Source organism: Schistocerca gregaria, chromosome X (assembly GCF_023897955.1).
Source record: "Schistocerca gregaria isolate iqSchGreg1 chromosome X, iqSchGreg1.2, whole genome shotgun sequence".
NCBI lineage: Eukaryota > Metazoa > Arthropoda > Insecta > Orthoptera > Acrididae > Schistocerca > Schistocerca gregaria.
In genome coordinates, this window is record NC_064931.1 from 799,386,116 (window position 1) to 799,403,408 (window position 17,293).

Consider the following 17,293-nt stretch of genomic DNA (forward strand, 5'->3'; position numbering starts at 1 on the left):
TAATGCATTTCAAGATCCATGAGCAACACAGAAGCCCCAGTATCATACTGGAAATCGAATGCTCATTATCCAATTCGTAGTGCAATATAAATCATGCAAGAAACAATAATATGACAATATGAACCTCCAGAAGCTCTCCGTTCAGGTCCAAGGTTTGGTCACATGGGCAGCCTCAACAGACTACTGCCACACAGACTTGTTTATGGCAAGTCACACACTAGGCATGGCAATGCAGGCAGTGACTACAGACATGTCCTCAGAAACAACAGGACATGTGGGGAAACTGCATAGGGCAGAGCTGCAGTCTGGTGGAGCGAACAAGAAGAAAACAATGAGAATGCCAGTAAATGACGCTGAGGTACTGAATAACTAGCCATTACTTCCAATACATCTGCAAAATCTTCAGTTGCAGCTGGTGGCACTTTGAATGCCTGAGGAATAGCCTGGACTTCCTTGACTGTGGTACCTTTTAAATGCAACACCTCTTAGTCACTTTTCTATCCAGAGCAGAATAGAAAATAGTAGTGCGTATCAGAGAATGAACATAGGACTGTTGATAATGAACACAACTAAATCCACATTAAACCCAAGAGGTCAGCCATCCATGCCTGATATGACTGGTCCAGTTTCTGTTGTCACTGTGAAATTCCAATTTTGGAAGCAATGTGATGGAATATGTCAATGTAATGAACACACTTCAGCGTGTAACTTCAAATCTCCAATTTGATATGTTGGTGGCATAACTCAGAGTGATGGTTCAAATTACTCTGAGCAATATGGGACTTAACATCTGAGGTCATCAGTCCACTAGAACTTAAAGAACTACTTAAACCATACTAACCTAAGGACATCACAAACATCCATGCCTGAGGCAGGATTCAAACCTGTGACCGTAGCAGTTGCGCAGTTCTGGACTGAAGCACATAGAAGTGCTTCAGAACTGTGTAACTACTGATCGATCATGTAATGTTCATAGTGATCTACATTCACACACATACTTTCACTCTCAATCGGCCACAATGTAGGTTACAGTCATGCCGTGTGCAATACCGCCATTTGTGCAAGACACACACGCTATCAACCTATTCTGGTTTTGCCTCACTCACAGACTAACAATGGACATTTTCATGCACCAAATTCCCCTTGCTCACCCACCAGACCTGTTGCTCAGTTTTTCAACCATGTGAGCTCGTGCACATCTTATGGCGCTTCACCTTCCAGGAAGATTTTACTGCAACAATGTGATCTTCAGCAAGTTTCACCAGTAATTTATAGTCCGACCACATGGGTGTGTTCCTGATGTGCACAGAAAACTCACATTGTTGTTGCACAAAGTAGTAAATCCTCCCCCCCCCCCCCCCTCCCCACACACACACACATGCATGTGGGGGCCCTGTTTCCAACCGTTCAGCCACTTGCCACTCCTACAGTTACGTCTGTGTCTGCCGCACCAGCCTTCTGTGTCATTTCCAAGGTGGACAATTTCAAATCTGTACCTCTAACCTCCAGTCCAGTTTACGGGAGTGCCACACATGTTGCCAAAGCTGCCCTCTTTATTTGAGGACAACCCCATATCATGGTTTGTGCTTGTGAAACATCTGTTCAAGTTACATCATGTGTCCAATGACAACTCTAAATTCTTATGTCTCGTCACGCACCTCCATGATCACTCAGACTTAATTTGTGATCTACTCTTCTCGCCACCGCCTCCACCAAAATACGAGTTCACAAAGAAAACAATATTGCACCAACTCGCCTGTTCACCATGAGAATTAATCATCAAGATCTTGTACGAGGAGCACCTGGGGGACCGAACTCCATCACAACACTGATGCCGCCTTCAGTTACTTGTGAGTGAACATACGATGCCGGATGTTACTCTGTGGGCGCTATGGTCCACTGAGTTGCCTACCAGCCTACAGATTCACCTGCTACCGCACTCCTGGGAGTCAATCAGTTCTCATCTTTGCATCGCAGACCAGCTGTATGCACTGCTATGACGACACCAACCAGCACACCACTCACCACTGGTTGGCACAACTGTTCCTGTTTACCGGCCATCTGCATGCAGCGGCTGAGCTCGCTCCACCTCCGCACCGTCTACACTGTCTGGCAGTATCCGCTCCCTCTCTCCTCTGTCCAAGCACTCAAGAATCACCCATGCACCATATGTGCCAATATACATGCCAGAACAAATCAATGAGGACAAGCCTTCTCCGCTGCCGCAGTCACCGCCACCACCGCATCTGGCTCATCTGTATTGTTGGTACCACAAGGTTTTTGGCGATGATGCCAAGAAGTGTTGATTACCTTGCCAGCACCCAAGTGCTGATCGCGGGATCTAGGAGACACTGAGTCCTGTGGGGAAACTCAAAGTTCTCCTCACAAATTGCGCTCTGTCCACTCATCCACCTAGCCGAGCGGTCGTTTATACGTGGCTGACATTTCATCTCGGCTCGTCTTCTTAGTTGATACAGGTGCTAACATGTCTTATCATACCCACAGCATTGGCCCCTCCCACCTTTTCACCGGTGAGATCACTTCTGCAAGCTGTCAACTCATCAACGTTACAAACCTAAGGCTGTGTCAAAGTTATGGTGCACCTATCTCCTTCTCTGTGTTTTCTGTGGATTTTCTACATTGCCAACATCAATGAACCAATTCTCGGTATGGATTTTTCATCACATTACAAACTGTCTCCGATCGTGGTTCAGGGCTCAGTGCTACATCATCCCACTAACACTCAGATACTGTGCTCCCGCACTTATGTTCCATGTTCTGTTTCTCTCATGACAGTGAGTTAGTACATGAGTGCTCTGCCCTCGAGGGCAACACTGTGACCTACGTCACTAACCTACTGTCAGTATACGACTCGGTGGCACAACTCCACCAGGAAAATGATGAGCTCAAACAATGAATAGCACACACTTACAACGAGCTCGTCACGGCTCATGCCTCACTTCTGAAACTGCAGTCCACAGTGCCATCACCTAATCGTGTTTCTCCATCAGACACCAGCTCGGACACTCAGCAGGTTAGTCCAAAAACATTAGTTGCATATGACAATTCGCATCCAGTAGACACCGCACCACTGACACACTCGCCACATTCAGTGCCATGTGTTTCAAACAGTGCTTCTAATGACAATAGCGCACACAATACGACCACACCCACCACGCAGGCAGCTGCCTCACGTGTTGATAAACATTCTCTCTCTCACACACACCAGCCACATGACTCGGCAGCCATTGCTGTTCCCCACACGATGCCAATGCCTCTCTTGCCCGCACTGGTTACCCAAGGCAAAGCTGACAACAGACAGTCGCTGCGCATCCCAACCTGCTCCACGCTGTGTGCACAGCCAACCTCCTCAAACAAGCGCATGCTGCACTCACGTAATAGGCATGTGACTTTCATGCTGTCTTTTCCCACTTGTGTTAATGGTTATGCCTCATCGTGCCCCTCTTGTCCAAAAACTTCACATCAGGACATTACTCAGTCTAATGTGCAGTTCTCAGTTTCTTCCGTCACTGACAGAATGCCACACAAGATAGTTACCACTGCCGGCCCTCCTATTAGGCATAAGGTTAGACGCCTCAAACCCATTAAGTTGTGCACGGCCCAGCAGTAAATTAATGAAATTTTGGATGCAGGTATCCTGCAACTGTCAGACAGCAACTGGTCTTCACCAATTCACCAAACATGATGGTTCCTTCAAAATGTGCTGCAACTACAGATGCTTAAATACTCATACCATCATGGACAATTACCCCTTGCTGAACATAAATGATTTCCCTCATATGTTATCAGGCACCATAATCTTCAGTGTTATTGACTGTAAACATGCCTATCACCAGATTCCCATAGCACCAGAAAACATTTCAAAGACAGTTACTATCATGCCGCTTAGTTTGTTCCAATACAACTTCATGCCGTTCGGCCTGAAAAACACGGCGCAAACATAGCAACATTTCATTGACTCAATCTTACGAAAATCATTTATCCAAGGTCCTCCAGACCTCGAACTCCAACAGCGTTGAGATCAACAAGGACAAATTCCAATCGCGCCAGTCTTCTGTCATATTTTTGGGTTACACTGTCTCCACAGACAGAATATAACCTCCCATATCCCACGTGCAGGCCATCACATCCCTGTTGCCTCTGGCTACTTACAAAGAACTCCAACATTTCTTGGGTACAATAAATTACTACTGTCGGCATCTGCCTTCTGCCGCCACCGTGCAGGCCCCACTGGCAGACCAGTTGTCGAGCAAACAGACTTCAGGCCTTAAACCAGTTTGCTGGACTGAACCTATGCTGGAGGCCTTCAAGGCCAAGGCCAATTTTCATATATCATCAACCATGCATCTACAACATGCACTCGTGCATCCATTATGTATATTCCCAAACAGGGTAGACACTTTAATTGGAAGTCACTCACCCAGTGTTGGTGAATAAATATGATATTGCAGTGCCTGTGTTGTTCAGAGGTATGAAGCAGGCACTGCCATATCAGGATTCAAACACAGATTTCTCACTTATCGCACCTGGTCTTCTTACATTTCATGCATTTCATAGTGGCTGTAGTCACCACAGTACCTGTCCTTTTTGACGTGCATGCCTGTCTGAAGGAGCACTGCATGATACCTCTTAAAAACACAGGCACTACAATATCACAAAGATAATTATTTGTGATATATAAATACAAGATGGGAAGTCATAAATATGCAAGGTGATTCAGCTGCCCTACCAATGTCATTTTATACAACCCACAATGTTATGTCTTGTCTCCAAAAACAACACACAAGATTTTCATATTCTGCCACTCGCTATACACAAACTACTAGTCCTACAGAAACACAAACAGGACCTTTTTTCAGGAAATTTCATGTAGTTAAATTTTGTACTGGGATATATTTTCACTGGAGGCCGGGATTTTCGAGTTATTCAAGAAAAACATCTAAAAGTTACCTACAAATGCACCTTCAGCCACACACTCATCTCTCACCGAGCACGATTGCTTGTATGTTGTTCATGGCACTTCCTTCTACCACTGTACAAAACTTTCTGACCTCACAATTCATTCTTAATATTTGACCTCTCTTGGTCTCTATTGATTGGGGTGTTATGTCACTAGCATAGTCAGCTATTTTGTTAACTTTATTATTGTAAATGTGCCTGTGAGGGTAATGAAAGATTTTTGTAAATGTTTTGCCAAACTTACTTACCATGCATTGACAATTTAAACCAAACTTAACCCTTTCAAGCACTGTAGTTTCACAGTCAGAAGACCTGATGAATACACTGCTGTAATTGTTTATTTTATGAAGTTAAAATTCACAAATTTTTTAGATCAAATTTACAACTTGTAAGTGCTCGGCTAAGACAGTGGCATAAAAATGTCAGTCCATGAAGCCCAAAGAAGTCAAATGTGGGAAATAACATGTGCAGTCACAAATTTTTGGACAGCAGGGAGTTGAGTGGTTGGAGTTTGTGTGTGTGTGTGTGTGTGTGTGTGTGTGTGTGTGTGTGTGTGTGTTTGAAGGTCACTTCTGTGTATTTTTCTTGAGTAATTCTAAAACTATTGCCTCTAGCTAAAAAATATCCCAGTACAAAATTAAACTACATTAAATTTTCTACAAAAGGTCCTGTTCATTTTTTCTGTAGGACTAAAAGTTTGCAAGTAGTGAGCAAAAGAATATGAAAATCTCACATGTGGTTTTTGAAGACCAGACATGACATAGCGGGTTGCATAAAACAACATCAGTAGGGGCAGCTGAATCATCCTGTATAATGAGAATAGTCAAGACACAGTTAATTGAAGTCACTTGACAATTTTCCCAGGTACAGAAGGTGACTGCTATATTTTAGCTCAGAGATTGGCAGCGTCATTTGATTGTGAGCTAACTATCTAGTGACCCACAAACCATAGTAAGTGATAACCTGCCATTCCTGTAAAGGTATATATCCCAATCAAAGACCTCCACTTAAATTATTTACAATTATTGATGCTAAGTGAAATTTGTATTTGGTTCAAGAAAAGGCTAATTAAATGTATGTGGCTACTGTTTATGCAGCATTTGCAAGAATATAAAATTTAGCTGTTCTAATGCCTCTACTCTCTTTTGAACCATAGAATGTATGAAAATGTAGCTAAAATCCTGTTAATTACTCCAGATATTACACAACTACTGCATGTTTTTTTGAGGGTAAGAGTGTTCATTTATTAAAAGCATGAAGTACAGAGGGAGAGAGAGTGTCAGTAAAAGATATTTTGTTGAACTAAACTTATTTCTCATCATTTGTTGTTAACTTCTTCTTTATGTTGGCTCAGTCATTGTAGGTTAATGATTCCTTTCTGCTAAAACTGCAAAAAGGTGCCTGTGTTCTATTTACCCATATGTCAAATCAGTAATATCATGAATCAGGAATGTATGTTCTCTTCAAAATTATTTTATTCTATATTTTGCAGTTTTCACATCTTAATACAGTTCATGATAAGAACTACTAGCTTCCAACTATCTCCAGCCAAAATGTAGCACACTTCAAGTGAACAAAAAGTTTCAGTTCAAAGATATGTTTACATGATCAAGATAATCAGTATCCATGATCAGAGAATTACAACTTATTAGTATTTCATAAAAGCAAAGTGAAATACAGTCCTATATTGATTTTCTCTTTTTGAACAACTATGGAAAAAAAGTATGAAAGTATCAATTTAAATTCACTCAAAATTCCAGAAAATATTCAGTTTGTTCTTTTGACCTCTTTGGATTATGTTCTAAATCATGGTGAATTGGGTTCTCTGATTCTTGAGGAAAAAATATGTCTATTGAAGAGTTCCATTACACTATGTACAAAATAGATGTGTTTTACAGTGTGTCTCTGAGCTGTTAGTAAAAGACCATGTACATCTTACAGGAAAAATTTAATATAGAAAAGGAATTGATGCTGCTTCAGAATAAGTTGGAGAATGATTTTGTCTCCAAGACAGAAATGGATGCAGTAAAAAGGAATTATGAAGCTGCTTTGGCTAAAGCAAGACAAGATGCAGAGCTATCAGTGTATGATGATCTTAGACATAAATTACATCAGATAAATATTTTCATTGAAAAACAGGTAAACAGAGTATTTTAACTGTTATTAGAGAAATTTTGTTATGACAAGTCCCCAGTTTGTGATAATTTTCTATAATTTCAGGCACAAGAACAAGCTAACATTACACATTTACAAAACATAAATGAAAGTCAAATGCAGCAGGAATTCAAAGAAATAAGTTTGAAAATCTTGTCAGACTTTGCCAAAGTTCAAGCCACGCTACAGGAGAAGGATGAAAAAGAAAAAGAGTTAAAGGAAAAGTATGAAAAACTTATAAAAGAATGTGAGAAAGAGCAAGAAGTACAAAGGAAGAAACTGATTGAAAAATCTTACAGTGTGAACTTGACACCATACATGAATAAGTAAGTAATATTAAATTTTAGCTTGTATCTTGGTAAATTTACTGACAACAAGTAAAATAATATTGCAGAAGTAGTAAATTATAAATAAAATTTTGTCAGTATTATTACAGAGAGACTGCCATGAGAAGTCAGAAATTATGTTCATTGAGTTGTGATTTGAAATTCTTCCCTTAGGAGGAGACAGATGATGGTATTCATTTTTGTAATGTCAGGCTTAAGTTTTGTTGTGATATGCTTTCTACTACTGTTGAGCTGTATCACTATTAACAAATGTTCCAATTTAGTATTTTGGAACTACTACACAAATAAATTATTATAACTCACAAAACATCTTTATGTACCCAATGTAGGTTTGCAACAATTGGTTGAAGCTGTGCAGGCACTCATTGCTGGAGTCACCAGTGATAATGATATCAAGATAGTTGGTTGTTCCTGGAACCTTGTTTATCAGTTTTTCAAGATACTACTCAAATACAGCTGGGGTCAACACTAAAAGGGACTCATTTGGGGTCAACACTAAAAGGGAATCATTTGTAACTGTAGATCCCATTAGTTGTATTGACATACACCACCCATTGACTCTCTTCATCTAGGCGCGCCATGATTTCCATTGCTCATGGATGGAATATACATCAGTGATGGCTTGGACATTCACAGTCAATTTGATGTCTCTGCATAGATGAATACTGGCATTGGGCTTCTTGATAATGAGCAGTTGGATGGTCCACAGATAGTTGGATACCGGTTCTATGATGCCAGCTGCTTCCTGTCAGCCCAGTTGCCATTTAATCTTGTCCTGCAGCACAAATGGAACAGGCATGCCTTACAAAATTTGGTATCCATCAGGATACAGGGTGATGTGTGCTTCATAGTCTTTGATGACACCATGTTGGACTGAAAAAAAGATGCCTGTACTTTCTACAGAGGTGTGTGCAGGCCATTCCACCATCCTTGGTCTGGATGTGATTTGGTGAATACTGAACTGTGAAACCAAGAAGATGAAGTAGATCTACACCCATGGTATTGGTTACTGTACATCACTTTATCACCAAAAGCAGGGCACAAACCTGCTTGCTCTTGCATTTGACATGCACGTGACAGCAACCTTTGATGTGAATAGTCTGGTCACTGTAACTTGTCAATGTTCTGTGAAGCTTAAACAGCTGGGAGGCCTCACGTAAAGCATAGATATGAGTGTTGATGATAGCTTATGATGAACCAGTTTCCAACTTAAATTAAATGACACGACCATTCCACGAACACAGCTTTATCATTGCATGAAAGAATACTGTACACGCTGCTTTCAGATCCATAATGCTTTGAATTATCATGTATTACAGTATACATTTTTTAAAATCATTAGTATTACAATCAAACACATTCAATGAATCATCCGTGGCACCAGTGCAAATAGAGCACTTGATGGTAGATATAATTTATTTAAACAAACTTCAGCCTTATGACCTAAAAACTGACAACGTAAGCAGGTTTTGCATTTGTAGTAGCATGACTGTCTCTTGTGAGTCATAAAACAATGAAAGCAAGATTTGACTCAAGAGTAGTTAGCAGTGGAAGATCACTTGTTCTTGTTACAAGACATGGCCTGAGGCATTGGTGCCGGGTGACATTTCCTGTTCTGTTGTCCCATGTGATGACTCCCTGTTCTGTTTTCCCATGTGGACATCACTACTCTTAAGTTCTGTATGTAAAGCTCCATTCCCCTTGCACTCAATGACTTGCTCAGTTTGCTCAGTCTATTTGAAAACTTGAATAAAGGATGAGCTTTTGCCACATGTATGGTTATTCAAACAGATAAAATCCCCTCATATCCCTGTATCTGGAGCATGAACAATTAACATAGTTCTCACAGCAATAGTCACATAGGAAAGAGTACAAGCTTTGTTTTCACACTTGAAGAAACAGTTGTAAGTAAGGCCTTACAATATAGCAGCCTATTCTTTAAACTTTTGTCCAGACCTCTTATAAGTACAATAATACTTATAATGTGCTGTCAAAACAGAAGTTTATTCTGAAAATATTCTCCTGACTCCTCACCAACATATGAAACTTTGTATGGGAACATTTACTAATCGAGAACATACATACAAGCTCAAGCATTGAACAAGAGAAAAGCATGTGTCGTAAAATTTTATTCACATCTGCTCATGTAACTTGCTCAATGTTTCTGTATCAGACTGAATGGATGAAACACCAGTTGCATTCACTGAACACGTACATTGACCCTGATCCTCTAGCTCATATAACACCAAGCCCTGGATAGCACTTAATTTATCCACAGTAGCATTGAGGGACTCTATAGTATTTTGGAGTAACTGCAAAAGTTTTGTAAATGATAATGGAAGCTGAAGTTGATGCAGCATCTGGAACAGTAATGTACACTTATCATACATTTATGCTGCAGCCTTGACACTGACACCTCACTGCTGCCACATTACACCTTACTGCTAGCCAGCAGCATTGTTGCTTTTATACTGCAGCCTCCCTGCTCACTGCCCACCAAGAGTTACTACAGTGCAGTGCAGCTCTTCACATAGGTATCAGAGCCAAATGACAAAGTTTTAAATTTTTCGTTCAAGAAATTTTTCATGCAGGAAAACTGTACAGACATACCATCAATTGACATTTGGACAGACTCCCATATGGTCAACATAGTAATAACCATCCCTGGCATATAGAAACAATTTAAAAATTTGAAAGCAAATAAGTCACCAGGTCTGGCTGGAATCCCAATTCTGTTTTACAAAGCATACTCTACAGCAATAGCCAATGGACTTGCTGCAGTGATAATGATTGTTCCCATGAGATCATCAAAGTTAAGTCCTTTCAGGCTTGGTTAATATTTGAATGAGTCACCATCCGAGTCTGCCAAGTGCTGTTGGCAAGTGGGATCCACTCAGCCCACGTGAGGCCAATTGAGGAGCCACTTGACTAAGAAGTAGCTGCACCAGTAAAGAAAACTGACAATGGTTGGGAGAGTGGTGTACTGACCACATGCACCTCCACATCTGCATCCAGTGACGCCTAAGGGCCGTAGATGACATGGTGGCTGGTCAGTAGTGGTGGGCATTCAAGGCCTGTTCAGACATTTTTTTTTTTCATGGCATTGGGCCATTATCTAGCTTGCATTTATCACAAATCTCTTGCCCAGCACAAAGTTCCAAGCGCATGGAAAGGTGACTTCTGTATATAAGCAGGATAAAAAACCAGACCCGCAAATTATAGACCAATATCCCTAACATTGGTTTGATGCAGAATCCTAGAACATATTCTCATTCAAATGTAATAAATTTTCTTGAGACCTAGAAGTTTATGTTCGTGAATCAGCACGATTTTTGAAAGCATCACTCGTGTGAAACTCAGCTTGCCCGTTTCTCACAGCATATATTGTGAACTCTGAATGGAAGGCAACAGATAGATTTTATATTTCTAGATTCCAAGAAAGCATTTGACACAGTGCACCATTGCAGGCTGTTAAGGAAGGTATGAGCATATGGAATAAGTTCACAGATATGTGAGTGGCTCAAAGACTTGGTAAATAATAGAACCCAGTAAGTTGTCCTGAATGGCAAGTGTTCATCAGAGACAAGCTTATTGTCAGAAGTGCCCCAAGGAAGTGTGATAGGACTGCTGTTATTCTCTATACACATAAATGATTTGGCAGACAGGTTGGATAGCAGTCTGCAGTTGTTTGCTGATGATGCTGTGGTGTATGGTAAGGTATCAAAGTTGAGTGGCTGTATGAGGATACAAGATGGCTTACACAAAATTTCTAATTGTGTGATGAATGTCACCTAGCCCTAAATGTGGTAAAATGTAAGTTAAAGTGGATGAGTAGGTAAAACAAACCTGTAATACATTGATACTGCATTAGTAGTGTACTGCTTGACACAGTCACATTGTTTAAATATCTGGGTGGAATGTTGCAAAGCAGTATGAAATGGAATGAGCATGTGAGGTTTGTGGTAGGGAAGGTGAATGGTTGACTTCAGTTTATTAGGAAAATTTTAGGAGTGTGGTTCATTTGTAAAGGAGACCACATATATAATTGCTGGTATAACCCATAACATTGAAGCACTTCAAAGCCAGGCTTTTGGATCTGTTACCAGTAAGTTTGAACAACACGTAAGTGTTGCGGAGATGCTTCAAGAACTCAAACAGGAACCCCTGCAGGGAAGGTAACATTCTTTTCAAGGAACACTATTGAGAAAATTTAGAGAACCAGAATTTGAATCTAACTACCAAATTACTCTACTACAGCCAACATACATTGTGCATAAGGACCACAAAGATAAGAGTCAAGAAATCAGGGCTCATATGGAGGAATATAGACAGTCATTTTTCCCTTGCTCTGTTTGTGAGTGGAACAGAAAGGAAATGACTGATAGTGGTATAGGGTATCCTCCACCATGCCCCATGCATTGGCTTGTGGGGTACGTACATACAGGGTGTTTCAAAAATGACCGGTATATTTGAAATGGCAATACAAACTAAACAAGCAGCGATAGAAATACACCGTTTGTTGCAATATGCTTGGGACAACAGTACATTTTCAGGCAGACAAACTTTCGAAATTACAGTAGTTACAATTGTCAACAACAGATGGCGCTGCGGTCTGGGAAACTCTATAGTACGATATTTTCCACATATCCACCATGCGTAGCAATAATATGACGTAGTCTCTGAATGAAATTACCCGAAACCTTTGACAACGTGTCTGGCGGAATGGCTTCACATGCAGATGAGATGTACTGCTTCAGCTGTTCAATTGTTTCTGGATTCTGGCGGTACACCTGGTCTTTCAAGTGTCCCCACAGAAAGAAGTCACAGGGGTTCATGTCTGGCGAATAGGGAGGCCAATCCACGCCGCCTCCTGTATGTTTTGGATAGCCCAAAGCAATCACACGATCATCGAAATATTCATTCAGGAAATTAAAGACGTCGGCCGTGCGATGTGGCCGGGCACCATCTTGCATAAACCACGAGGTGTTCGCAGTGTCGTCTAAGGCAGTTTGTACCACCACAAATTCACGAAGAATGTCCAGATAGCATGATGCAGTAATCATTTCGGATCTGAAAAATGGGCCAATAATTCCTTTGGAAGAAATGGCGGCCCAGACCAGTACTTTTTGAGGATGCAGGGACGATGGGACTGCAACATGGGGCTTTTCGGTTCCCCATGTGCGCCATTTCTGTTTATTGACGAAGCCATCCAGGTAAAAATAAGCTTCATCAGTAAACCAAATGCTGCCCACATGCATATCGCCGTCATCAATCCTGTGCACTATATCGTTAGCGAATGTCTCTCGTGCAGTAATGGTAGCGGTGCCGAGGGGTTGCTGCGTTTGAATTTTGTATGGATAGAGGTGTAAACTGGCACATGAGATGATACGTGGATGTTGGCGTCATTTGGACTGCAGCTGCAACACGGCGAACGGAAACCCGAGGCCGCTGTTGGATCACCTGCTGCACTAGCTGCGCGTTGCCCTCTGTGGTTGCCGTACGCGGTCGCCCTACCTTTCCAGCACGTTCATCCGTCCTGTTCCCTGTCTGGTGAAATTTTTCAAACAGATCCTTTATTGTATCGCTTTTCGGTCCTTTGGTTACATTAAACCTCCGTTGAAAACTTCGTCTTGTTGCAACAACACTGTGTTCTGGGCGGTGGAATTCCAACACCAGAAAAATCCTCTGTTCTAAGGAATAAACCATGTTGTCCACAGCACACTTGCACGTTGTGAACAGCACACGCTTACAGCAGCAAGACGACGTACAGAATGGCGCACCCACAGACTGCGTTGTCTTCTATATCTTTCACAACACTTGCAACGCCATCTGTTGTTGAAAATTGTAACTACTGTAATTTCAAAAGTTTGTCCGCCTGAAAATGTACTGTTGTCCCAATCATATTGCAACAAACGGTGTATTTCTATCGCTGCTCGTTTAGTTTTTATTGCCGTTTCAAATATACCGGTCATTTTTGAAACACCCTGTAGATGTAGATGTAGAAATGTGGTACTGCTAGACTGAACTTGAATCAGTCAATCACAACTCAAGTTTTAGGATATTCAGTAATGGTTGCACCATAAAACACAAACCAGTTTGATATCACTGCCTGGTGAGGATAATAGTGAACAGAGTGGTTTGCATTGGTAGTGTTGTTTAAATAGACTGGTAACACACAGTGGGTTTGATTAATCATCACTGGGTTATGCTCGTGAGCAATGAGAGGCAAGACGGCAGCATAAATGCACCAATAAAATTCGTAATCACATAATAAGATATATGGCCAAAGTCCAAAATGTCCATCAAATCACCAAAATTTAGTTAATGTCTAACAGAATTTTACTAGAGTTCAGTGAAAAATTTGTTGACTCTTATGTCCACAAAAACTTTGAATGCGTAGTAGCCACATGGTCTAGGGTACATTGCCACAGTTCATGTGGCTTCCCCCCCCCCCCCCCCCCTCGGTAGTTCGAGTCCTCCCTCGGGCATGAGTGGATGTGTTTCCCTTAGCATAAATTAGTTTAAGTTAGGTTCAGTAGTGTGTAAGCTCAGGGACGGATGACCTCAGCAGTTTGGTCCCATAGAACTTACGACAAATTTCCAATTTTTTCTTTTGAAAACAACAACAGAAGGTAGAAACCCAGAGAAAGTACACTGTAGTGTATAATTAATCTACATTAAATACCTTTTCAGTGAAGTCCAAATAATAATGTCCACTGAAGCATAGTCACTTTAGTTGCTGCCCATAACTTAGCCAAGTACCCCGAGAAATATAGTCCATGTGTAAGTCACTTGTCACAATACTGACTGAAGTGTGAGTGTTGAGTTACAATACAAACTGTGCCACTGTTGTGATGTGCTGAACTGTGTCACTAGCAGTACTGGTTCATAATTCTAGGTTCTTTAGCCCAAAGGATCAGGAATTTCTACCATTTTTCACCCTAAATGGGATAAATATCAACTTCTCTCCTTCAGCAAATAATTTGGTAGTAATAATAGATGAAAATCTAAATTGAACTAAGCATGTAACTTCAATGTGCAAGAAGGCATCAGCATCTCTCCACGGCCAACAAAAATATAAGAAGCTATTTTTTGTTGACCTGAAAAAAAAACTTGTACAAACACTTAAATTTCTAGTTATTGATAACCCCAATGTTATCATGCAAGGCCTTTCTCAGGAAAGCTCTCAGTGCCTGGAACTGGTTATGGATGCGTATGGATGCATATCTGTGATGTTGGACTCTTTGATCATATTTCACCATCATGTACACAACTACTCGGGTTTTGTCCAGAAAAGTACAGAGATTTCCATACCCTCTGTCTTCTCTGTTGTCTTATCAATGAACACTGTGCCTTATATTGCTCCATAACAGTAACACTCTTGTCTAAACAACATGGCAGGAACACCCATTTCCATCAGAGCGAAATCCATCCTAACCCATACCATTTTACATCCACGGTCTTGAAGTCCTTCTCAGTAGCAGGAATCCGACTCTGAAATAACCTACCACATTATGTTAGAGAACCAAATAATATCTCCATCTTCAAAAGACAGATAATGAAATAGCTATTAAAGCAACAATAAGAATTGCCTTGTCCCTGTACACACTCGTTATCCTTGTACATCATTCTTTCCAAGTAAATCTTCCTTGTTTCCCAGTATTCTTAGTTCATGCAGTCTCCTTAAATTTCCTTTCCTCAGAACTCAGTATATTAGAAAACATGTATTTTGTACACCTATCAGTACTTTTTACATCTATCACTGTCGTTATTGTCATTATAATCACTATTATTATTATTGTTATTATTTTTACTATTATCAGTATTAAAGGCAGCAGGTGCAGTAGTATGAGTACTGAAAGTATTAACTTAGTTATTTCATAGTCAGTATTATTTACTCACATAGCCACTTTAGAAACTCAAATAATTTCAATACTGTTTGTCATATTAAAACTGTTATTAATTAGGTAACTATGATGTTAAAAAAGCTACTGTATGTGTGAAACCCTGGCCCAGAGAGGGCCTGATGGTCCTAAACAGATCAGATTAAATAAACAAATACATATTAATGACTGCTGCAGTGCACCATACTGAACGTACTACACAAGACTAAGTCCAGATCTGTGATGCAGCACTGTGGCTGTGGTGGTTCCAGCAAAAAGTCTGTTCACTAATATACTGTATTGCATATGGCATCTCTAAACAGTCTACAGCACTTGCTCGTAACTTCATAACTGCTACTGCAGTTTGATCTGAAATAGAAGTGCAGTTGTTCTGGCAACCCTTGGGCCACAGGTTATACTGTGCAGATTGCTATATTGGGTACAGGGAATTGGCTGCTGTTGTCAGAGATAATGAGCTTGTTGCCCATTGTCTCTCTTGCCTAGTTGGTGTGACCATAGTCCCTGGTTGGCATCTGTGGTGGGTGTGCCAAACTAGTCCATCCACTGTAGGTGAACTGTGTGAAGCTACTGAGGCTCACACCTTAAAAGCAATGAGCACTTCTCCTTCACTTCTGTGAAACACATATCTTCTACTGAACAAGGGCTCATAGTCTTACACCTGGAATGCACTGTATTTATACTGATGAGTCTGAGGCTGGGAAGCAATTCAGGCTCATATGTTCAACTCTCCCTGCTAACTGTAGCTCAGAACACACTCATCCTCAAATTATTTCTGTGCAGTACAATATTAATTTTGGGCTTTGCAATTTTTAGAGGCATTTTGGATAACCAGGTTTTAGGTTGACCCAAGTTCAGTTAATCAAGACTTTACTGTATAATATAATTGGCTGGTTAAAAAAAGAAAAAAATCTCACTAAACGGTGTCAGGATAAAACACATATAAAAGATTGTAAATACGCAAGATTCACAGCTAGTGGCTACTTCTTCTTGCAGAAGAGTTCAAGGGAAAGGAAAAGGACTGGTGAGATTTAGGAAATGGAGAGGGGTGTCAAAAAACTATCCATAAGCCTAGGGCAGGGAAGACTTACCTCACCAGTCTTTCACTTCATCCCCCCTTCAACCCTTTGCTCAGGAGAAGGAGTTACTGGCTCCAAAAGCCTGCACATGTCCTTAATTTTCATGTGTTTACTCCTGCTGTGACTCAGTGAATATATATATATATATAATTTCAAAAGTTGGTTATTTTCATTGATATATTAGCTCTTGTAGATATCATTTCTTCTTATGTAACCCCCTAGTCAATCTTTATTGTTCTTTGTCTTGTTCAAACTGTTGTCTGTTTTCAACCTTACGTGCTAGTCGACACGTTTATTTATTTTTACCACCTGTATTAACCAACATCTTGCCCCTACATCTTTTCCAATAATCATTTCCATGTGCATAAAAAGATCTATTGCTATTTGCAAATTTGCATATAACTTATTGTTTACAGTTCACTATACACTGCAGGACCTTCTGCTAATCATCTTTTGCCAATTTATTTGAAAATTTGAGAGCACTTTTCTTTTCTTTCCCCCTCACCACTTACCTTGCTTCTACATAATTCTCTCATCTTTTTGTATGGTTATTTTTTGCCAAAATTCACTGATCAGCTGTTACTGCCATCTCCTGCATTATGTTACCTTCAAAGTGCATCAGATTTTGGTTTTGCCAATGACTTCCTCTTTCTGTTTGCCCTGTTTTTAAGCTTCTGTTTGTTTTCATGTCTTTTCCAAGAACTTGCCCAATCGCAATTCACTGTCATAATTTTCTCCTATCATATTTTTTTCCTACCATATAGTCCAATTTTCTTGTGAGATTTACTCACTGACCTATTACCTCTTGTTAACTGTTGTCTGTTATCATGAT

At 40.5% G+C, this 17,293-nt stretch overlaps 1 protein-coding gene across 2 annotated transcripts in view; it reads left to right on the plus strand.

The window, feature by feature from the left end:
* Positions 1 to 17,293, plus strand: part of LOC126299386 (uncharacterized) — a 478,915-nt gene that overhangs the window by 428,871 nt on the left and 32,751 nt on the right. For both annotated transcript variants that reach the window (XM_049991253.1, XM_049991254.1), the window contains 2 exons: positions 6,922 to 7,119; positions 7,201 to 7,460. In XM_049991253.1, coding sequence (XP_049847210.1) covers positions 6,922 to 7,119; positions 7,201 to 7,460 — 458 coding nt within the window. The remainder of the gene's footprint in view (positions 1 to 6,921; positions 7,120 to 7,200; positions 7,461 to 17,293) is intronic.